General features: G+C 38.1%; 1 protein-coding gene across 1 annotated transcript in view; it reads right to left on the bottom strand.

Moving 5' to 3' along the window:
• NID1 (nidogen 1) overlaps positions 1–24414 on the bottom strand; it is a 42425-nt gene that overhangs the window by 1886 nt on the left and 16125 nt on the right. Inside the window, exons 10-19 of the mRNA XM_079297474.1 lie at positions 23251–23379; positions 20273–20416; positions 19409–19531; positions 11586–11810; positions 10786–10958; positions 8680–8806; positions 4981–5152; positions 4074–4231; positions 2723–2846; positions 1391–1503 (exon numbers count right to left, since the gene is read on the bottom strand). Of these exons, the coding sequence (XP_079153600.1) occupies positions 1391–1503; positions 2723–2846; positions 4074–4231; positions 4981–5152; positions 8680–8806; positions 10786–10958; positions 11586–11810; positions 19409–19531; positions 20273–20416; positions 23251–23379 (1488 nt within the window). The remainder of the gene's footprint in view (positions 1–1390; positions 1504–2722; positions 2847–4073; positions 4232–4980; positions 5153–8679; positions 8807–10785; positions 10959–11585; positions 11811–19408; positions 19532–20272; positions 20417–23250; positions 23380–24414) is intronic.

Below are 24414 nucleotides of genomic sequence, written 5' to 3'. Positions count from 1 at the left end.
CAGAGATGCAAAACTTTAGGGAAAAAAAAAATGTGTACAAGAGATGTTAAGATTTATGGCTACACTAGGGAAACAAGCTTTGGGGAGATAAGAGTCACCGTATCCCTTGTGTCAACTTGACATTCACATGAAAAAAAGATCAAGATTTCAGAGTGAAAGAGGCAACATGAATCAAGTGGACTGCTCCTAAAACACCCTTCATAAACTGGCCACATGGTCACAGATAATAGAATGAAGTGAGTAAATAGAGAAGTGCAACGTGGGGACAAAGTCCAAAATGTTACAGAACATCATCCTCAGATACCAACCTTACAAAGACAGAGGAATGATCATGAAAACAAGCACAAATAAATTGGGTGGTTGAGGAAGTGTTAACATTAAAGAGTAAAAGGAAAGAGAAGTCTGTTCCAAAAGCAGTGGATCAGAGAGGAAAGGCATCCATTCAGAAAACCACTTGAAACATACATAACAGAAAGAAATGACACCAAGGTTCTGAATACTATAGGTACAAGCATATACTCAGAGTACACAATGTTGTTGAATTTTACACTGCTTACCAAAATGAATCCGTGAATTAACTAGTAATAACAATATAATTGATTTCTTAATTATGACATTTGTATGTATTTTTAAGCTCTGAGCCAAAACTTTCAGTAAATTGTTTTTAATTACATGTATTGAGTAATTTGAAAAGAAACTATCCTAAGGGTTTTTTTAGTCCCAAAGTAAAAATAGCACAACTCATATAATTCCAGCCATATTGTAATGAAAACTAGTGAATGCTTCTCCTGTGACTTGCTAAGAACAACATAACTGCACAATGATACAGCTTTGCAAAAACCAAATAATATTTCAAGGGTATCAGCTTCCTCTCTTCCTCTTTTCAATAGAATATTTGAAAAATTTAACATTCAACAGAGCAGAAGGGCCAGCTCAGTCCAGCCACTCTACCAACTGCTGTTTTCTGAACATTCCATTTTGAAAAACACTGGATCACATTAAGGACATCTGGAAGACTATAATATTTCTGTAGTTTAAACTTAATAAGTAAATAAGGCCCTAGCCATGAATATAGCATTCAATTTAGAAGATGAAACTTTAGCATTTTTTACAGGTCAGATGCTCATCTTAATCATACACGTCCTTTCACAAAGGATAGGACAGGCCCCTTCTCCCCCTCCAGCTCTAGTTTCATGTGGCAACTACATAAACTGCTTTTATGGAAAGAAATCAGGTGTTTTTAAATTTCTTACTAAACAGAAATCTAAGCACTAATCCAAATCTTCACTACTGAAATCAGCTGGCAGCTTATAAAAGGGAGCTGCTACTAAGTTCATTTATACAGTAAGGTGTTACACAGCTGTAAAAACTCAAGAATCATCTGGATTACCTCCTGGGCACTGAGCAAAGGCTGTGGTGATTCCGTAGAGTCGTGAGCGCTTGTGAGGCTGGAAGTTATCATTTTCTAATGAAATTGTGCGATCCACTGCTACAACAGCATCCCTGCCATATGCAGAAGAAAATACACAGAAGTGAGATGAAGGTGAAAGTATAGGGGAAAACAAACCAACATAACAAAAAGTCTCCAACCCCCCCAAAAAAAACCCCAACAACAAAAAAGCTAATTACCCAGTTAAAACCAAAACCAAAACCAAAAGTGGGGAAAATCTAAAGTTGCTTTCTTTTTACAGTTAGGAAGAGATACCAGAAGTAAAATCCCCAAAGACATTACCTTTCCTGGACAAACCTAGTAGGTTATAACCTTCATTCTAAGCAGCTAAGAAATTTATCAGGGAGACACCTTAACAATTTTGAAGGTACTTCCAATACAGGACAATGTCCCTCTACAGGAAGGATGCATGTGTTAGTAGCTTTGGCTACTAATTTTTCAAATTCTGCCCCTCTGACAAATATTGTGGTAGAGCTGACACTGCAGCTATTAAGCATAACAGTTATGGACAATGATGTGTTTCAGATGGAGCCTGATGTCCAGAAGGAATGCAGATAGTCATAAGCAATTCTTTCTTCCTTAGTATAAAAGGACAGTCAAGTGACAGACCTGTAGAACACTGTTCCTCAAGCCTGTTCTAGAATAGCACTACCCAGATGTTAGTTTCAAACTTGAAAATCCTCACATACAGTAATAGTTACTGCTGCTGCAATTGATAGAGGCATTTGGGTAAGAGTTGGCCGATAGAGCCCATTTACATTAAGTAAAAATATTTATTTTAAAATACAGGGACTGGATTTTTTTCCAGAAGTTAAAGTAAACCTATAAGTCTTGTTCACATAGCAACATTTTAGAGCATTTGCAATGAAGAAAGTGTCACCAAGATAGTGAACACTTTTTTCCTTATTTTTCATTGAACATTCATATAATATAGGGCATAGAAAGCCAAGAGTGATTAATGTCTGCCCTCTACAATGCAGCTGCTATAAGAGAAACAAGTTACTGCCCACTCCTTTCCCAAGAATGTTCAGTGTTAAAAGCATTTTCTTCAAGGACAAATCACTATGCTAAAAAGTGAAAACTCAGTTAACTGGCAGCATCAATAGGTCAACTCTACATATCCACTCCACCCTACATTAGCTTTTGCCAGGAAAGCAACAAAACAGGAATGTGTGAGAGCTCAGGCATGAGAAATGCCATATATACTTCAGTTTATACCAGGGAGCAAAAAAAGATAAAAGCACTCCATAATTTCCTTAGCAGATAACGTACCTTCTCCAGTCTGTATAGTATAAATTCTTCCCATAGCTTGTAACACCAAAAGGATACTGAATCCCTTCAACAATCTTTCGCCGACCAAGGTGATTAGGGTTCATGCATTCCAGCCTCTTGGTACCTGGATGCAGTGAAACAATTAAGCCTTTGAATCAGAACAGCAGAGCTCTCATCAGGGATGAAAGACAAGCACAAATATGCAAGCATGAATAGGGTGGAAAGTCCTGAAAATCTTTCAGTGTGCTGCTTAGTCAAAGCCTTTCTCCATGTCACATGTGTGCATGTGCCAAAAATTGAATGGATAAATACTTCAGTGCTGATGCAAGTTGGTGTGGCAGCTGGCTGAAGGCCTCTTCCATTCTGGAGGGATACTTCAGCTATTAACTGATTCCACCTCCTCTGGAAGACATTTTTGCAAAGTTTGTTTGGTGAGGATGTTCCTGAAATGTTTGCTAGGTTGGGCCATGAAGGCGAGACTGCAGGAAGAACATCTAACTCACAGATGCAAATACAGTGCAAAAAGGTCTAGCTGCAAAGCCACTGCAGGCTGGGAACACTGCTAATGAATTTAAACACCTGTAGGTTTTTCCTAAGTGATGTGTTTCAGAATTAGACAAAAAAGAGAATGTGAAAATATGAGAACAAGAAAGGAAGAGAGAGAGAGTAATTAGAGATAGCAGAAGGCAATGCATTTGAAGGTTGGATACAGTTTTACAGTGAAGAAGAGAGCTTGATCATTTTAGTTTATCCAAAATCTGAAAGGTGACTTGAAGTGTAAAAGCACCTCCACGGGAAGACCTCCCTGCCAGAGTCTACAAGGTGAAAGACAGCAAGATGCCAGAAGATAAAAATTAAATGAGAATTAAAAGCACACTTCCCCCCCCCCACCACCTACTGGTAAAACACTGTCACAAAACTAACAATGGGTTTGTGATGGAACTTTAATCCCTTGATCTTCTGGGTGCATTCCTTTTCAAGACTTGCTTCAGTCAAATATAAGCCAGACTTGGCCTCAGGTTACAGGCCTTAAAACAAAAGTGCCAGGATGACATTCTGTAAAGCAGATTAGATAAATCTGTGGCTTTTCCCTAGTCTTAAATTAACAACTTCTACAAAGCCCTAAAAAAATACCTAAAAAAATAGCCACATACTAGACACACAGACATAGATCTGTTGCATTCCTAGAAAGTTTTGTGATCAGAATTTAAATCCTTCAGCTTTTACGCAATCTCATGTGAATAGCAATGAATAAATCATTAAAGCCAAAAGTTATGGCTGTGCATAATTTCAGGACTGGATATATTTACACTACTACTATTACAAAGATATATTTTAGCCCCCCCTTTACCTGCATCTACCCAGCACAACATTGAGGAATAAGGATCAAATGTCAGTCCATTAGGTAACCCAAGATCATCTTTAACAAGAATTCTTCTGTTTGTGCCATCCATGTATGAAGTTTCAATTTTAGGAGCTTCTCTGTTCCAGTCAGTCCAGTACAAGTTTCTTAGAAAGAAGAAAAAGGCCAGAGTTAAGACAGGGACTTATCTCAAAAGATTGTTGTAATTAAGAAAATGCAAAGAACACAAAAGTAATACACAGCCCCTAAATCATTTAAATGAATAAGGAGGGCCATATTGCACTTCAATATAAAAGTCAAATAAGTGTAGTAAAAATGTAGCAAATATACTTCCACTAAAACCAAATTCCTTCTTTACATTGTTTAGCATATGATCAAAATGCCAGCCAAAAAAGAGCTATGTTGCAGCAGTTCTGAGTACCATTCAAAATGTACATCGACATTTAGAGTTCTTCATCTCACTTCCAATCATGTCTGCTCAGGCTAAAGCAAGAGTATTTGGCATACATCTGGGACCCATTTGAATCAATATTTTTCCTTTCAGTTTACCAAGTAAGCAACACACAACAGAATCAGAGTAGTTTATCCTCAGCAGAGACCCCAGAGAGGGCCATTAACTCTCTGATGTTTTACTATTAATAGCCATTTTTTAGTGGTAGGGTTTTTTTCCCTTGGATGTACATTCTGTGCCTGAGAATATGCAAGGCCCCTCAATGGCACCTTTATTGTTTACTCCTTAACACAATTTATCATAAGATGGAAGTCCATGAACCTGAACCGAGAGCCCTACTCCATCAGTGGGGTTCTGCCTGGAACACAAGTCTCTCCTCAGTCCATTAAATAATCAGATAAATAAAATCAAGCTTTGCACATTTTTTTGACAACACATCCATACCCTCTCACAGGATCCAGGACAATTGCCCTGGGGTTCACCAAACCAGTGTCAAAAAGGATGCGACGCTGGCGCCCGTCCAGCCTGGCCACTTCTATTCTATCCAGTTGAGAGTCAGTCCAGAAGATGTTGCGACCTAGATGATCTACAGCTATCCCTTCAGGGCTTCCCAAGTCTGCAGCAGAACAAAGAAAAACATTCCCAGGCATTATATTTATTCCCAATACACTGTGTCAGCCTCATAAGGATAACCTTTAACAGACATAAGCTTTCTTCAGTGTTCTGGCTGTGGTCCAACAAAGGTACTTTATATCACTTGGAAGAGGAACATGCATTTTACCTCAAAGTTTAAATACACAGACCTCTCATAACGACATAGAATGAAAAGTTCCATACGGAACAAACTTGCCACACATAGAAACTGTACTTGGAGGGGGAAACATAGAGTTGATAACAGAAAGGAGCAGCAGATAGTGTCAAAAATCTTATTCTACCATCCTTACAAGGCCATAAAATGGATTTTATAACCCTTAATATTTCTCCCTCTTTAGTACTGGCATACATGGCACCCTCTGAAAATGGAATTTATGCTAGGTTTACCTGACGCAACAATTAAACAAAATCAAACTCTAAACACTAGAGACAATGATATTAACTTACTGATGCAATTTAGATCCAGTTCTGTGTTTTTGCAGAGCTCTTATTTTAGGAACACATTTTAGCACTGTATGTGCACAGTTTTTCTTGGACAGTTAGTTGTTCCAAAAGCAACAGGAAATAGCAGATAATGACCTTACTGCTCCAGCATTAGTAATTTCTAACTTGGATGCAGGATGAAGAAAGAATTTATAAAGCTTAATTCAGTCACTATGAGAAACTGCTCTTTTCTTCAAGATTCCATTGAAAAAGAATGGGCAGGCCAAGTGGAATTTAAGGAAGCAAAAGACAAGTTAAAAAAAAAAAAAATCTATTTTCATTCAATTTCAGTTCCAAAAGAAAAGGAAAGAATTGTACATGCCCCAAAAGAGGTAAAATGACCCTTTATACCAGCCAGCTTGAAAAAAATGCAACTTTCAAATGCTGATCCACACACAGAACGGAATGTGGCCCATTAGCCTTCTTTTAATTCTTAAGTTTATTCACTGACAGCCATTAAACAAACATTATGTGACACAAGCAGCCTTTCTGGAGAAAAGGCTTTTGGCCCAGAATATCGGAACATAGGCTCTCTAGGCTTTGCTACTGTGATGTTGCTGTGAATAACAGTTGCACAATAGTTCAAGCATCCTCTGCTCTCCCACTCAAGTGGATTACACTTAGCACTTTATCTGCACACATGACATTTTAGATTTATATTAATTGCTGAAGAGGTGGAAAGGAACAAACAAGATGTACCTCATTGTTTCTGACTCACAACTCACGGCCGGAGGGGAGGGGTGGTGGGCAAGAAAGTAAATGTTAATCAGGCATTTCTTTACTCCTCCTCAGGGCTCTTGGGCACACTTAGACTCAGTTATACTGATTTCACATTACTCCTTTATTTCTCTAAGTGCTTCTGTGGAGCTAAACCCGTCAGCTGCAAGAAACCACCTCACATATACTCCAGATCCTCAAACGTTCCTACTTCTTTCTTTGCTAGTGGCAGAGTCTGCTGAGGATGGCCTCATTTTGAGGTGACGGTAGCAACAGTCCCCAGTTTTTGGGATCAGAAGATTACTGACTAAATGGTAATGGAGGAGCTTCCAGACTCTTCTAGAAAACAGAGGACAGCAGCAAGCAAAAGATTTGTCACTGATTCCCAGGAGCCCCTGCTCCCTGACTAGTTTTCTTGTTTTAATTCCCTTATGTCAGCTATATGTTAGGAGATTTATAGAAGTCTAAAGTAAATGTCCCTTCTGTGTGGTTGATAACGAGCCAGAAAAAAACAATCTCCCATGAAGGGAGGGGTAAGGGAATATTTAAAGGCTTCATTTATTACCACTCTTTCCAGAGGCACAAGTATGTTCCTGCTATATTGTCATCAAGCCTGATGTAGCCTCAGGCTCTGTCCCTGGGGGCAGGTTTGTACAGACATGCACAGCTGACAGGACTTTAGGCAGTTACTGCAGAGGAAAGCTCTCCTTCCTAACCTGCTGCCACAGCTGCAGAGCTGAGAAAGTTTCCACAGCCTATCCAGCTGCAGGGATAAAGGAGAACTGGATGGGGCTCCACAATTATGCAGTGTTTCTGCAAAGCAGCACAACTTGGATCACAAGAGCTTAAAAAAAAACCCAATCAAAAATGTAGTACATTCCACAAAAATACTCATGAACTGAAGAAAGCAGCTGGAGCTCACAGGAGGAAGAAGGCAAAGATCAAAACAAAACAAAAAAAATTCTCATGAGTCTTCTGAGGGGGAGGAATTTTTCTATTTCAATAAATTTGAAAGTTTCAGTTTTGGCTTGCATAGAAGATATCCATCTGAATGCTGGATATTCAATATTATTTTGATCTGAATCCTTATTGAAATTCCCATTAACACACAAAAAGTAAAGTGCAACATCTCTATTAGTCTCTTCAGAAAAAGCATTCACATCCTATGCAACCAACATTGGAATGGAAAAAGAAGTCTCACAAAATACCTCAGCCATCAAGTGGTATAAAAATATGAAGCTCCATAACAGCTGGAATGGTTAGGGATGGCCTTATTTTTCCCTTTTCCCTTCCTAGTACAATGGTAGGATCCAAGCCACCCCCACCTATCTGCTGCTCCTAAGAGCCTGGATGGAGTCTCACAAACTGACTATTCCAAAGCACAAATTCCAGGCAGTGATTCTCTACACATCCAAAGAAAATGAAACGAAATTTATTATAGAGTTTTATAACTGGCTGATCATTTCTCTAAAACAATTTCATAAGTTTTTGTAACAATGTCTGCAAAGGACTGAAAGCAAAGTGACCTCTTCCAGTATCTTGATTTCACAGGTGTTCAAGGATGTTGAGGACACTAGTATTTAAAATGTGCCTCCAGCTACTTTTGCTATTGTTTTTCTTAATAACACCTCCCTCAACCATTCACCTTGTTCTCTAAACCTGTCCTTCCCCGTAGCACTTTCCACTCAATAAAAGGGTTTAACATTCAAGATACAGGGGCTTGACCTTAACCCTTCTAAATGAAAATTACCATGGACTGCAGTGGGCAGCAGTCTTGAAGGAAAGAATGTAAGAACAAGAGTATAAACTGAAAAAGCACTAACTCCACAATACCATCTAGTCTAATTCTCAAATCCTTCAACAACTACAAAGGGTAAAAACCAAACAAGATGGCTTTACTCACTTTCCATGTTACAGCTTGAGTGGCAAGCATGGGAAAATCATGGCTGAAATGGTTTCTAACAACTTTTCAGCTGTTTGATCCCCAAGACAAAGAAGAGAGCAGGAGTTCTCTTCAGCCTCCCTGATCACCAGTCCTTTCTCATCAGAGCAGGCAGCTGACAGGCAGAGATCAGGAGAGAAAAAAAATGCTACATATAACAAAATCTCAGCTGTCCAGCACCTACCTTGCTTGCCAGAACAAAAACCAGACACCCTCTAATGGTATTCTATGTTATATATAAACACAACCCTTAGTCAGCTCAGCAACACCTAGGAAGTACATATAACTAAATTCATGTCTAATACCATTCCTGGGGAGTAGCAAGAGGAAGAATTTCATGCTGTTACCTGTTTTGATTATGGTCGTTGGCTCCCCGCCATGCAGGCTGGCCCTGCTGATCGAAGGGCCGCTGATATCTGTCCAATAAACCATCTTGTCCACGCAGTCATAAGCAACTCCAATAACAACTTTGTCCTGTTGGACCACAAGCAGGTTAGATCAGCTTAGGGTGAAGAACAGTTACTCATCAGCAGCATTAATATATGCTTTTAAGTCTCAAGCCTCAAGAAACAAAATTCTTGAGGAAAGGTGGGAAATGGGGAGGAGAGGCTGAGAAAAATCATTGGATAACAGTCACCATCAAATATCTTAGGAAAATACTTCCAGTAAAAGTCCCTTTTAACTAACAGATATCTTTCACCATTATTTCAAAGAAGCATTGGAGATACTAGTTCTGAACAGTTTGTCTGACTTCTGCACCTTTACCTGCATACCAATCTAAAGAAAATTCATGTTGACATTTTACTGTGTCACCTTTTCATGTACCTTTTTAATCTCATTCTTTCCCTTTAAAGGGGAATAATGACTTCTATTAAATCTGACTTGCACTGACAACCAAGTCATGCATTATGTCTGTGCTTCCTATGTAGCACCATTTGAGCCTAAAAAGTTCTAGCAGAGTAAAGTTTTATTTTAAAAGTTAGCTTAAACAAGTACTACATAAATCATTCTGGTGGAAAGAATATTCTCAGCAACAAGAAACATTTACATGCAATTTTTCGGGCAGAAAGAAGACAGGACTAGAGTATGAATTTAGAGTTCAAACTCCCTCCTGCAGGCAAATCAAAGAGACTAACAGGGTGAAGCAACAGCTATACATGGATTCTCAAGTCTGTCACTGTTGCTGCTTTTGCAGCACAGCTTCTCAGAAAGGTGTTCCAAACCCATGATTTAAAACAGATGAACTTACTATCACTGTACATTAACTCCGTGGGTTGCAAAACAATCTAAACACCTCTGGTACCACTTTGCAAATGCACAACACAGAACAACAAGAAGTCAGCAATGCTAGCAGAGACAAGGTTTCCTTTTAATTGAAAATTTCAAGAAAGAATTGCAACTCATCTCTTGGAAGTTCTTTCCTCAAGATACTTCTAATTAAGTAATTAAAGTTAGAACAAGTAAATAATGAGACTAGGTGACAAGTATTCAGAATCATTTCACCTTCACCCATATTACACCATTTTTATACAGCATTTTACTTTTTTTTATGTTATTGCAGCAGCACTTTACATAAGAGACAAAACTTTGATTTTGCATTTACATCATAACAATTTATGGTACTATTTAATGAAGTAAATCTGTGTAATTTAGCCAGTATTTGATTTACTAACAACTCAGTATAATATATAAAGGAAAAAGAAAAGGGATCAGCATGCTACTTGATGTTGCCATCTATTATAAATAAAGTAACACTGGAATGAAAACAGAAGTCCTAGGCCTTGGGCAAAATGAATATAATGAAACTGCCAGTGAAAAGGGCTGGCATGTGACACAGGTGGTGGAAAAGAGAGGTTCTCAGCATCAGGAATTAATTTTCAAGGAAAAAAGAAAGATTCTCAAGACAGTAGTAAGAAGGATGGTAAAAAGATCTACCACCCACTGGGCTTACACATGGGAAAGGAAGCAAAACAAAACAAAGAAAGAAAAATATATGTCCAGTCAAGACATGGAGACAACTGACTGAAAAAAACAGGAATAGATTAAGCCTAAGGAAAAAAAATTTTGAGGGAGTAGGAATGGGAAAAAGGGCCTCTCCACCTACTGCTATTGTAGGCCTCCTAAACTTTTATACCTGAGTCAGAAAATCAGTAGAAGTGTGAATAGAGAGGAGTTTATATGATGAGCTTCTGGAGGCACGTGAGATTAGATTTTTGTCTTGTGATCTATTGTGAACCATTCTTTAAAAGGAAATAATTATCTTTTCTATACCTTAGGTTTAAGATTTTTGACTAGTCAGGAATTTTCAGTAACAAATTGATGAGATATTGGAATTTTAATGAAAAGTAAAAACTGTGTTTTCAACTGAAATTATCAAGGTGTGTAGACAAAGAGTAGCTTTCATCTTCATCAGAAATCTAAAAAACATAGACTTAGTATAGTACACTACTTACTGGAATATGCAAGAGTGCTTTTGCACTGCTTTTCTTCATATTGTTTCCCTCCAGTGGAACATGTTCAATTTTACCACTTTGGGCAAAAAGCAAGTGCGTTCCTGGTGGCAGAGGTACTGTGTCTGGTCGAACAGAGGGCCCAATGACAACAGGAGGAGCAGCTGTGCTCAGACCTTGTTAACAGAGAAGGAAACAGATGGGGAAAAAATTAGCTTGTACAGCACAACAAGGCTCTTTATTATCTGCAGAAACACAATTACAGTCAGACTTCTTAGAAGGAAACAGCCCTATAAGCAGACATTAATAACTACAATCAGATGCAGAAGGCTTCTGAAATTTTCCCCTTGGCTGACAGAGAAGGAGAAATTGACATAATATGTTGTTTCATGTTTGGCTCTGTAATTGCTCTTTGCTTCAAATATTTAGAAAAATCATCTTATTTTGCAGCTGAAGTGAGAAAAACGTAGGAAGGAACATCCTCCATTTCCTGAGGCAAGTCAGCTATTACAGCTCCCAGGGGGCAGAGACTATCTGTCCTCTCACCATTTCAAGGCAAGGAAGAAGCTAGAAAACCTTCCTCTTATTCAGAAGCTTACCACAGCTGTCCACATGCCCTGGCTGAAGGAAAAATGTGTGTTGGGGTCACTGTAGGGAATGACACATACCACCACTGGGACAGCAGAAATCTGCATTTCTCCAAGTTAGTGCTGTATCTCAGGGAAGGACTAAGCCCTGTATTTGGGAGACAGTACACTCAGATGGAGAGATGCCCACAAGAAACAAGAGCTTCAGTCACTTACATGGTGGTCGAACTCCTGGGCCGCTTCTGGTGCCGTCAATCTCATTTCCATCCCTATCCACACACCAGCAATATCCACTGCCAGCATGGCACTGAGTGGGCAGGTAATGCCCATGCTCATCACACTGGGGAATGAAGTGACCAACTCTTGCATCTCTTGGGAAGAAAGCACCTCCACTGCCAAGAGCTACTTCACGTTCATGCTGGCATTTAGTCTTTTCTACTTCTGGGGAAAAAAAAACAACAGGACAAAACAAACTCCAGTGAATATTTGTTTTAGCTAATAACTACAGTCCATTAACAGTCAATATACACTGACCACAAGAATTCTTACCTCTAGTGGAACATGACACTGTTACAAGCCTTGAAGGTGTGTGACTTCAGAACAGCTTCAACCAGACTGCCCTATGTAAGTGTGACAATTGCCTTAAACTTATTTTCTCTTTCACTGCATAGTTTAAAAGAGAACAAACACATCCCCTGCATCTTCCTTCATTGAAGGGTCATAAACAGAAGCTGGAAAACACAGTTGTTCTTGAAACAGATGAGCAAGAACATTATGTCTGACTTTTGACCCTGATGTCTACTCATTGGCAATTGTCCATGGGCCTTAAAATGAGACTAACTAGACAGACCCTACAGTGGCTGAAAGTTTTTTGGTAATTCTAAAAGTCGAGATTCCCTTCAAAGCCACAAGAGAAAACCACAACATGAGGCAGATGCCAAACTCTCTATAGATCTTAAGAAGTGAAGCAATTCATTGCTATGATGTATTTAGGTTTTTTAAGTTACAAAATTTGAGCACTCATTTGATTCTTCTGGATCTAAGAAAGGAATTGCAGGGACAGATTGTCCAGTCCCTGGTGAAGCACAGAGAAACATACCATGCACTTTGGCTACACCACATGCATATATATTACTGCAAAGACTACAGAGGAAAGAAACTTTACAGGTGTCAGATCAGGACATTCAGGGATCTGGCTCTTTATGTTTCAATTTTACAAAATAGTCTGAAATAAAATTTGCACCTTCTTTTTATATACATATCATGCAGTAGGGAAAGTAATCTGGATCAATATATCTTCTAGAAGCCAAATAACATGATGAAATTTAAAAAATACAATAAAAATAATGTATTTCCTTTTCCAGACAAAAAAAAAAAAAAAAAAAATCTGGCTTGGTTTTACCATACACTCGAGATCCCTAGGAGAAAAAGATGTAATTTTAGGAGAGTATTATTTCCCTGTCAATGATTTCTACAGACATTTAAAAATACTAGGCACAAACTGCTGAAGAGTCTTTAACATTACACTTCTATGTATTCCTTTCCTCGTTTTTACACTCCCTGATGGACAGGATTAGTTTTGTGTGGCTCAGTTAGACTGACTGCAGCTGAGCAAAAAGCTAATCCCATGCATTTACAGACTGTTATGGTGTAAATTTATGCTCTGAAAAAAAAAGGCAGGTTTTTATTAATATTTAAACTAGTTATGCAAGCAAAAGCTTTGGACAAGTTTCATGCACCTGGACATAATTAGAAAAATATAAACGACTGGACAACAGCTCACTGAACAACTGAAATATTTGGCATCAGTTTTAATGTGGGTGGTGGAAAGCCTTGAATCAACCTACAAAACCAGGCACTGTGGGAAAGCCTCTATTATCTGTCTCAGATTTTATTTCCATGTATTCAGTGTCCTTTGCAGTATGAGGTAGAAGAAATATTGATTCCAGTAAACAGATGGTTTTGCCACAGGTTTTTTATTCTAAACTGTCATTATAGGCACTGCTCACGGGAGAAAGCAGGGTGAACACAGAGTATTGGTAAACTATTCCCCACATATATTTCTATGCAGTGCAGAAAAAAAAAATCATAACTGCGTTCCTATCAGCTTTGAGAAACACTATTAACTCCTCCTCAGTAGGATATAAAAACAAAAGTAGAAACTGTACCTTTTCTTCTTCCCATCAGAAACTCAAAAACAGGTCACAATTTTTTACTCAACAGTCTATAAGAATTATGGAAATGAGAGTGTATACACTCCCAGATAGGACCCAGTGGCTACACATAAAATATATTGGTGTTTTTGGTGATTTGAAATATCAATCTGTTCTAATTTCAAGACAATGTTCACATTAATATCTGCAGATTTTACTCAAGAATTCTGATTGTATTTTTAAAGAGGACTTATATTCTAGTGTTCAAGACCAATCTCATAAATGGTCTGCTTATGCACTTAGCACTCTAAAGTCAAGAGATTTGTCAAAACCAAATAATTTTCAAAATTAGTACTGAATTTCTAGAAGGCAGAGTATGATTGGTTCTTTGCACATCAGTGCAGAATTTTTACTTGCATAAAAATATTTGCAAATACCCTATGGTCACTCACTTTCAGGAATAACTATGTATTTTACTCATTCTTTGCTCATGAAAATCACTTATTCTAGTGATCACTTTATTAATGGTATCAAGAACAATAAATATGTTAAACAGACATTCTGAAAAGAAATAAAGCCAGGGTTACCACGTTCATCTGTGCTGACTCAATAATTTTTACCCATTTTTCAACATTTTGTTTTGACTCCCTAATATGAATTTAACCAATATTAAAACTTATAAACCAAACAGTGGTTAAACTAAAGGATAGTTCAACCAAACACTTGGAATCCATTCTCCATTTTTTTCTCCTTATCTGTGAATCATGGCCAGGACTACTATGCTTATAGTTTAGAGGCACCTAAAGAAATGTGAGTTGAAACCCAGCCCAGTGTCATAGCCTATACAACAATGAAGGCACAATAATTTTGGATACAGATGACAAATATAGTCTACTTACACTGCTTATACTGCCATACCTTTTACTCAGTGAGATTAGGATAAGACACTCTGAATTTGCAAGTTTTAAATTAATTAACTCTCTGAAATTTTTATAGGTATGACAGAGTTTGAAAGATGAGATTGACACAACAAATAAAGCACATATCCTGCCTTGATGAGAAAACTGCACAAACTAGACAAAATGGGTAACAAAAACCTATTAAGGTAGGTCAAGGGCTACTTTGTAAGCCAATATCCAGACACAAACCTAAAAGCCAGTAAATCTCCTTCACTACAGCAGCCTAAATGTGGTTTCTTAGTGGGCCTGCCCTTAACATAAATACTGTAGTATTTCATCCAGTCAAGACTCTTCAAAGATACAGAACAGTTGGCATTAAGAGAGTTCTCTGATCTTGTGATTGGTATGAAGAAAGTCCATTAAATACAGCTGGTAGTACCAAGAGCAAGTAACACCTACCTGCCCCTAATTGTAGCAAATGGAAAACAAGCCATGCCTGTTTCAAGGCTTCTCATAGAGGGATAACTAGCCCTGATTTTGATTACTGTTCTTGAAACCCACATTTGAAAGGCAAGGCAAATGATCATGTCAATGATGATAAAAACAGTATACACCAGGATTAGTTCATTCTGCCAGAGATGAAACAACCAGTAAAACCAGGACCTAGGTAATTGTTGGAAATGAAAAAAAATCAGGGGTGACATGAACTTTTCATTAACAGCAGGCTAAAGTTACAGTATTTATTCAGTGTATGCATTTAAACATTACCAATCAGTCTTTGGTGTAAAATTAAGAAAAAACTGCATCCCCACTGGGTTTTGGTGCAGTTGATGCTTGACTGCTGAAGGTAATACACTGACTTAATAGCTCTGTGTTTTCCTATGGTGCTCTCTTTATGCCCACAGGACCATAATATTTTTGAAACTAAGCGCTTGATTTGGCAAATAATTAAAAACTGAAAGAAGTAATCTGATTCAGAAGTCAAATATCATGTAGTAGCAGTATCTTTAGTAAATTCCCATATTACCTTAGTCTTGTTTTTAAGTTTCCCTATTAAGAAATTTAATTCCATTATTTGCATTTCAGAGGAAGATATACAACCACAAGCTGCATCATTTGTGGACATGAAACCGACCACATGAGAAGGACAGGACGTAAATGTGAAGTCATACTTCTTGGAATAAACTGGGTAGACAAGCATCTGAAGATAGCTTATTTGGGTTGTAGCTTCAAAGATTAGTCTATCAGCAGATCACAGCTCATTGCTTTAGGGATTGTGAAAGAGTATAAAAAAAGAATTCAGCATATACACAGGGAATATACAGGCACAGAAAATATGGGGCTCAGGAGATGATTCAAGAAATATTGCATCCAGCTCTGGCAACCACAGTTCAAGATAACAGTGAGAAACTGAATGAGTGTGCAGAAAATTGCTCCTAAGATAGAAGCTGCAGATCAGAAAAGAGAACAAAGGTGTGATGAAGAATGTGTATCCTATGGAGCACAGTGCAAGTCAGACTAGATACATAGAATGGTGCATCCTAACTTTCAGCTAAATGTATACCCTTCTTCAGAAGAATCAATTCGTATTTGATCAGTATTAAACTTTTTTTTTTGAAGTTGATTCATTAATTACCACTAGCAATCCAGAATTTAAAAGTCACTGAAATAGATTATGGAATTTGTAAAAATGAAAATAGAAGTAGCATGAATATGGAAAGATGAGATGAAAAACATACACATACACATTTCTCACATATGTGAATAAAGAAATGGAACAGAGAAAAAAAACAAACTAAGGTCATATTTTTTAGTCATAGAGGATTGCTCTTGTAGCAGTAATGTAGAAAATGGTTTATGGACTTTTCTTTAAAAAGATGGAGGCTGAGTAAAAGGACAAGAAATTGAGATGCAAGGACTTCTCTTATTCAAAGACATATATTGACATTTTTAATTGCTGTCCTCAGATGCTGGAGAAAAAACATTGAAAAACCTTCCCTTTGTCCCTTCATTTTCCTTTGTAATTCCTCACTTACAGTTTTGTCCTGGTAAGTGTGCTTCTCATGTGAGACCAGTTGCACACAGATGATCAGAGAATAGCTCTTAACAGTTCCTAGTTCCAAGAATCCAGGCTTGTTTCTGTTTAGTAAACAGTGTCTGGGGTCTGCAGGGGTAGAAACACTCAGACATCTGGGTTTTTTGAAATGGAAAAATGAAGCGTGAGGAAATAATGAAGTACAGACTTCCTTAATAGCTGGGAGCAGCAGGACATTCCAGCATCATTAACTCTTTCATTAACCTGCCAGTTCACTCCTACTGACATTCCCACATGTGTGACTCAAATCCATTTCTCTTGTTAGTCTACTTGTTTCAAGAGCTGCCATTGAGATTTAACAGTAGGTTTCATATAATAATACAGACACCAAACAAGCAAGTGATTGTACACATGGATTGGAATCAAGAACAGCAAAAAGTACCAAGTATTTGGATGAATGAAACTTTCCATGCTATTAATTTTAACAACCAGGAAAAACTTCAGTTACTACACTGAGGCTTATTAGATCAAAACCTTAGTGGGCAAAAGGGGGGAGAAAGGGTCTCTAATTACAGCTGAATACAATACAGACTACTCTTCAATCTCCATTCTGAAGCAACTTACTTTACAAATTGAGTGCTAGAGTAAACTAAACTACTTTTCTAAGGCTTCAGAAAGTATAGCTTGTTTCTGTCCCTGACAATGATTAACTGATGGATCTGTCCATTTAGAGGCACTAAAGCTTTAGCAACAGATGACACCCCAAGGGCAGCTATTGTTCTATTAACTCTAAGAAGGGAGCAGTCACTAAGTTGTAAACATTGCCATTGCTGCATACCAGCTGAACAACACGGACACTTTGTACTTCAGTCACAATTCAGCAAAAGTGAGACTTCTTATCTACACAGTTTTTTGGGTTTTTTTACTTCTCAGAACATTTAATGAAGAAAGATAATTGCTCCAAGTGTTTCTAAAAGCCTGTCTTCTACAGGTAATACAGAACCATACTAAAACAAATTATCAGTGAGGCATATATGAAGACTAACAAAGCCTGGCAGATCTCCACCCACTAAAACAGTAGATACAAAACTCTTAAAAATATTTTGTTACTACTATTAAAATTGTGACACGGAAAAATCCCCATTCAAGACACAATTGTGTTGAGCACAGAAAGTGAAGAAGTGTACAGGATAAGTAGGAAAAAGTTACTACACAATAATACCATGTGCTTAGCAGTTTAGTAGACACACTAACCACTGCATAAGAAAAGATGTTAAGAATAACACAAACTACCCCCATTTAAGTAAATCATCACATATACTCAGAAGAAATTAATTGTGTCCTTGTAATAAGGTTAATTGGTTGATTGCAAATAACAGTCTACCCAACCACCTGCTTCATCTACAAAGGGCCTGTGGCAGACATGAAAGCAATGTTTCTGCCCCTACAATTCTGCCTGAAGAACTGGAAGCTTTAAGGTTTGATTTGCTTCAAGTTATGCACATTAAGTTTCTCCTCTAGGAGAAATAACTTTGTTTTTATCAGGTGGATAGTTAGTTAAGTATTTTGACACAGGTCATAAATACCAGTTAGTTCCTCATTTATCTGGCACTAAAATGAAAATACACATGGGTGATTATGCATGAAATGTTAGTTAAAAATTATATTAAAACACTGACAAAGTGGTGAAAGCTACATCTCAGAATTAAACACTTCAAAACCTCCTGAAATTTACCCATGATATAAAAATCTACAAGCAGTGGGTGATTTTACATAAAGTGTTACTGTGCACATGGTAAATATGATCTAAAACTAGAATCAACTTTTTGATTTTTTTTTCCTTTCCTCTGTACAATCCTTTGCTTTTTGGTTCCAAAAACTGCGCATCCAACTGTGCAGAAAAAATAAGTCAAAAATTCAGAATTAGGGAATATAGAGGCAAAATAAAAATATTAAGTCTCAGATAGTAATACCATGTCACACAGACAAACACTTTGAAACAAGCACCTCCACTATTAAAAAAAAAAAGCCAAAACAACACAAACAAAAACCCCAAAACCTTTCTTTCCTTTTGGCCCTAGGATATTCTTATTACTCTTGACTGCACAGTTTGAGTTTCAGTCTGTTGAGAAATGCCCAACAGTAAGAATCTTAGAGGAAGAAGAATTGGGTTTGAATATACTGAGAAGTTAGGCTTCATTTCCTGGATGAAAGATTCACCATCTACAAAACCTAAGTCTGTCACATAGGTTTGACATGCTGTTGAATTAAAGTAAAATAACAATGCTACTTTGTGCTCCAATGTTCCTTACTTCCTTCTTTTTTCTTTTTTTTTTTTTTAAAGCATACCTTCAGTATGAGTTTTACACTTTGAGCCTCAAAGCTGAATGGAGAAACAGAAGTGTGAGGGTAAAGAACTTTCTCCTGAATAGACAGTAGGTTGGTTAAATACAGAAACAAATAAGTGCCAGTTGGAGACTGTAGTCTTTCTGGACCACGGGCTGCGTGTAGGCATCTAGATCTTACTGCAGACAAGAGCCTCATGTCTTTGGTCTCATTCTTCACTTTTTTCCTGTAAATATTGCATTCATTTGCATTGCCAACAATTCCAGATATTTTATGGTAAGTGATTACTGAGTATGCAAACCAAATCACCCCCACGGTCAAATCTTTATACAAGGCAACTGCAAAGATAGTATCAGCTTGGGGCTGAAAACTGCTGAGAATAAACAAAACATAAAATGGAACAGGATATCATGAAAAAGTGATAGCAGTCAAGATACAGCTCTGACACAAGCTTGGTAAAGGCCTAAAGTTGCAAGATTAGACAAGAATAAGGACGCCAGTGTGGCATTAGGTGCTGTGTTTCAGAAGGGAACCAAATTAAGATATACATCCTCCAAATCCCAAATTATATTTCTGGTCCAACTTTCAAGAACTATAGAATTTTACCTCCTAACACACATCGGAAACCATCCCCACGATAACCTGCCTTGCAGTGGCAGCTGAAGGACCCGGGAGTGTTGTAGCAGAAAGCATCTGGATGGCAGTGGCCCTGTTGACATTCATCTACATCTGTAAGAGAAAAGATCAATCTCAGGTGATTGTTCCTTCTGATGGACAAATCAGAGTGATGAAATAAAGTACAGACCTGTTACATTTTCAGGCTCCTGTTTTAGGGTATCTGATTAGACATACAGATAGTTTTTGGAAATACAACTAGTACAGAAATGCAAGGGAGATAAAACGGGCTGGGGGGAAAGCCTGCCTGTATTTTAGATTCTCTATCTTAGCAAATCCCATGTTTCTCCTATTCCAAAGGGTAATAGGCATTATTAACTCACATATTATTTTAGACATACATGCCTATATTTCTCCAAGAAATTACTTAACATAGCAAGAGAAGTAGGAATTACTAGCCATATTTCCAACATGTAATTAGGTAAAGCTGCTTCCCCATGGCACTCAGACTGACATGAAACAGAATGCAAAATTTTTTACGTAGTCTGAGCATTTTGTTTCACCACCTTAGTGATTTTAATTACAGTGCAAAAAGTTGCAGCAGATAAAGGTCTGCAGCTGCAACTACAGCAATTTCTGCAGTTCTCATCTTGGACATTCTATAGACCAAACATTGAAGAGCAAACTCAAAATGAGAGGAGGAAAAGAAGAAATGCTTAATAAAAATTCCTGCCTAAGGGACCCAGATTATGAAATTTCCTACTTGAAATGACAAGTAGGTATAGGACAGGGCAAAGACCAGCCCAGCTGTGCAATGGAGAGTATAAAAGCCCCACAATAAATGGTGCTACCCACCCTCACAGGTACGCCCATCTCCGGAGAAGCCAGGGAGGCATGTGCAGATGTAGGCAGACCCTCCAGTGTACACACACTGGGCACGCTGAGGAATGTCACAGTTGTGTGTGCCCCTCTGGCAGTGATTTACCACATACTCCACAGCTGCAGGGTAAATGTGAAAGAGAGGAGATGAAAATCTGAACTTCCCCTCACAAAGTCTAAGCCTCCTAGTAAGTTCATACAAGAGAACAACATCTGTGAAAGATTACAGGAGAGAAAGGAAACAAGGAACTGAGGGTTTTTTGCCCTGGGGGTTGGGATTTTTTTTTTTTCCTGAAATCTCCCCTTTCAGTGGTGTTAAATCTTCTTAATGTTTCACAATGAATTGACTGTCTCAGAATCTCATAGGTGCTTGTTAATATAGAATGGATCAGAAAGGCTACCACAGTGACAGATCCTAATATCTGTATGAACTTTGTTTATGAAAAGGAGTCCTCAATGAAGAAATGTAAGGCATCTCACAGAGCTACCTCACATGTTAGCTAAGTTGCCAGTTCACTGCACTGGGAATTATTTAGATGACCTGCTGCACTAACCTAGTACTGACCCAGAGCTGCTGTCACTTTGCAACAAATAGGAGCTATGATTCACTCAGTTGGAGATAAACACATTTGTCAACTACTGGAGACATCTGGGACCAGACCTGTAGCTTTTTGTAATTCTCTCATGTTGACAGCTGAGACTCTGAAGGCACTGCACTACTTTTCACTTAAATTGTTTCAGGAAGTTGCCCATGTTTACCTGTTTTGTCAGAGAACAGGAAAGGAAATCATGGTATTTGAAATAGGAAGAGGTAAAACACTACAAAAAATTTGAGCCTGAAAATAGGGTGTCCAGTGTGTACATCCTACAGAATTCCAGCTGTTCTAATAGAGGCTGCTGTAATACTGAGGCTTTACACAGTTACAACAAGGATTTGACAGGGAGTCAAGACAAGACTCTACAATGTTCATTTCATCACAGCACACAGATGGAAACTACCACAATGTCAGCAGGGAAATAAAAAAATCTTCTATCAGAGCCATATCTGAAAACACTAGTTTTTTCTTTTTTTCTGGAGGAAATGACATTGTTATTAGAATCATTAATATATTTATTTGATGAAGTAAGTTTTGGATTAAAGAGAAATTAATTAAGAACAGTATTATAAATACATAAGGTAAGAGTTGGAGCTCAAAGGCAGTTCCCAAGTCTTTCTGTTTCTCATCCTACAAATAGGAGGACAAGGTTTATTTGCTCTTATGAAGCTACCCAGTGAATCACACAGTCGGTATGAAAAAAAGTGCTAGTTCCAAAAAAGCTGAGTCAGAACTGGGATCCCAGAGCAACTTGCAAAACCACAGAGAGCTGCTGTTGCCCCTTCTGGGGTTCAAATTCTCTGTAGGTTATAAGACCTTCTGTTGTGAAAAGATTGCCGTGACATTTATTTTCAATCTGTTGGAAAACTAGAATTTATCTTCCCTCTCTTCAGCCTTAAAAATGAAATTTGGTTTTGGTTGAAGGAAGGGATCAAACTGAAATTTTTCAAGCTGGGCAAGGAATTACTTAGCACTTGCTAAAAGTGGAACATCAGCTCCATGGGAAAGTGGTAGAATGAAGCTGGTGAGGTCATGGCTGGAGAGAAGAATGTTCCCTTTCAGGTCCAAGTCACAAAAGTGCAGTGTTGGACATAACGGAAGGAACATAAAGCTGCTCTCCCATATCTCACCCTATCCCTTCCCAGTGGCCTTGGTAGAAGGAGCTGCTTTTTCTGACTGTTCTGCAAGAAAGAGACTTAGGGTGCACTGTGACTTAGGGAACAGACATGAATTGTAATTCCAAGTGGAGCAGAGAAATTTGGCTTGTGACAGAGTGTAAAACACAGCATGCAAAGTCACAAACTCAAGGAAAGTAATGCAACTCTCTGCAGCAATATGAAGGCTCCTCAGTCTTTGCTGAAAAACAGTCTTGGCTATAATGAGCAACAACTTGGATGCACTAGATGATCAAAGGGTAGCTAAACTTCTACCACAAAGCTGTCACAACAGAAGAAGAAAATCCTCAGCTGTTACCACCTATTTTCAAAAGAAAGAGGAACTTCCAGCCATTCTGGAAGTATAAGGCTTCCATCTATACTGGAAGAGTGTGAATAGGTTTTGTTGGTATGGAATTACTGTCAGGTTGAAAAGATAGAAACTCTAACAAGAAAAAACCCTCTAATCTCCATTCTATCCTGACAGTTGCAGCTCTAGAGGTAGAGTCATTATTCCTCTTTTGTTATTTGTCATTATCCCTCTTCCATGTAAAATTTGTGGATGCTTTTTCCAAAAGGAATTTCTATACCATTAGTAAAAAAAAAACTATTGGCAGATCACAGCTCAGTGATCAGGGCAAAGAATGAAAAGATATCCCTTGTTAGGAGAACCTTAGTCTAGCAAATACAAATTAACTCAGGTTTCCTCCAGAAAAAAGTTCTTAAATTACAGAAAAAAAAAACCCAAAAACCTAGTTGAGTGACAACTACTGAATTTGATATTAAATGGTTCATTAAAAATGAGCAAAGAGCTAAATCGCAAAGATTTTAACAGTGATCTGCAGCTACAATTCCTTATCATCGTGATAACTTATCACTTCAGAATAAGTCTGCAATAGCCAAGACAAACTAGTTTAGAGCTGTGAACTATCTTGTCCAAGGAATGAATTTGTAACTGAAATCTTATCTGTTAAACTGAACTCTGGATTAGATACAAGAAACAAAACACAAACCCCCAAAAAGTCAAAAGCACAGCACTTAGAAAAGGCAGAAAAATCTGGTCATCATGAGCTGCAGCACAAACTCCTGAATTCCACTCACGTTAGAAATCAGCACAGATCATGAAGCACAGTTTTCTGTCCCTGTGAGATGGATCACAGCCCAAAGGCTGGTGGGCAATGCTTTCAAGAAACATGAAACTCACCAACACAAGTCCGCCCATCTGCTGCAAACTGGTATCCCTCTGCACACTCGCAGCGGTAGGTTCCTGGCTGGTTGTTGCACTCTGCATTGCTGCCACACAGCCCTGGCTGCTCTGAACACTCATCAATATCTGGGGTATTAAAAGGATCTTGGTTATCACAAAAAAGCCATTTAATATGGATGCCAGAAAAACAGAAACTGGGAAACTCTAGATTAATACTAGTCTTCTGCACTTAGGCCACCGCTTGGATAGATCATACCTCTTAAGAGATATTAATAACCTGAAAATAAGTTTTGAGGTAACTGTGGCCTCAGCTAATCTGCACCAAAAAGAAGAAAACAAACCAGAAGAAGTTCTATCATGGAGTAACAAGAGGGAGGCAGAGGAAATTGCAGAGGAAAGAGGAGCCAAAAAAATGCAGCTTTAGGTGATCAGAAGCAATGATAACTACTAGGAGAGCATGAACTCTAGGAAAAGCTTCCCCTTTCATTATCCATACACTTCTCTAGTCCACTGCTGCCCAACTCACAGCATCAGAAGACTAGAAGGGACAATGTGATGCCATCACTTTCATTTGCAAGTTGATTAAAGGGTTGCGCTTTGGGTTTTAAAAACCCCCAAAACTTTTTTAGGTAATAGGCATGACACATTTCATTAACACACACACACCTTCACTTCTTGAAAATGAATATTAGTGCTGCAATTTGATTGCACGGCAAAACCAAATACACTAGGAATACAGAGCTAGACAGAACTGAGAAATATGAGTCTCTTTCAACAGAAATAGATTTTCAAAGTAGATACTGAAAAAGATTATTCCATGAATTGCACATATCTGTGCTCTCTCCGCACGTTCATTTCCTATTTCTCATCTCCCTTGAGAACTTTCAACCTTGTTGACTCATTTTAACCAGTACTTGCATTATAGTAAATTTCTCACAACTAAGTTCCCTCATGCTTTATACAAAGACCAACTGGGTGGGAAAGATGTTTTGCAAGACAGGAAAACATACTCTTCAAGACAGTCAGACTTGCTTACTTTGATTATTGAGATACACAGCCCAGCAACCCTCTAACCTTAAACAGCCTCTCAGGGCAGCCCATTTTGCTAGAATGGCTGGTCCTGAAGGTCAGTATACCCCAAGAGAAATAAATTCTACATTA

Source organism: Erithacus rubecula (genome assembly GCF_903797595.1).
Source record: "Erithacus rubecula genome assembly, chromosome: 2".
Lineage (NCBI taxonomy): Eukaryota > Metazoa > Chordata > Aves > Passeriformes > Muscicapidae > Erithacus > Erithacus rubecula.
The sequence above is the reverse complement of the archived record's forward strand: the minus strand, read 5'-3'. Positions and strand labels throughout refer to the sequence as shown.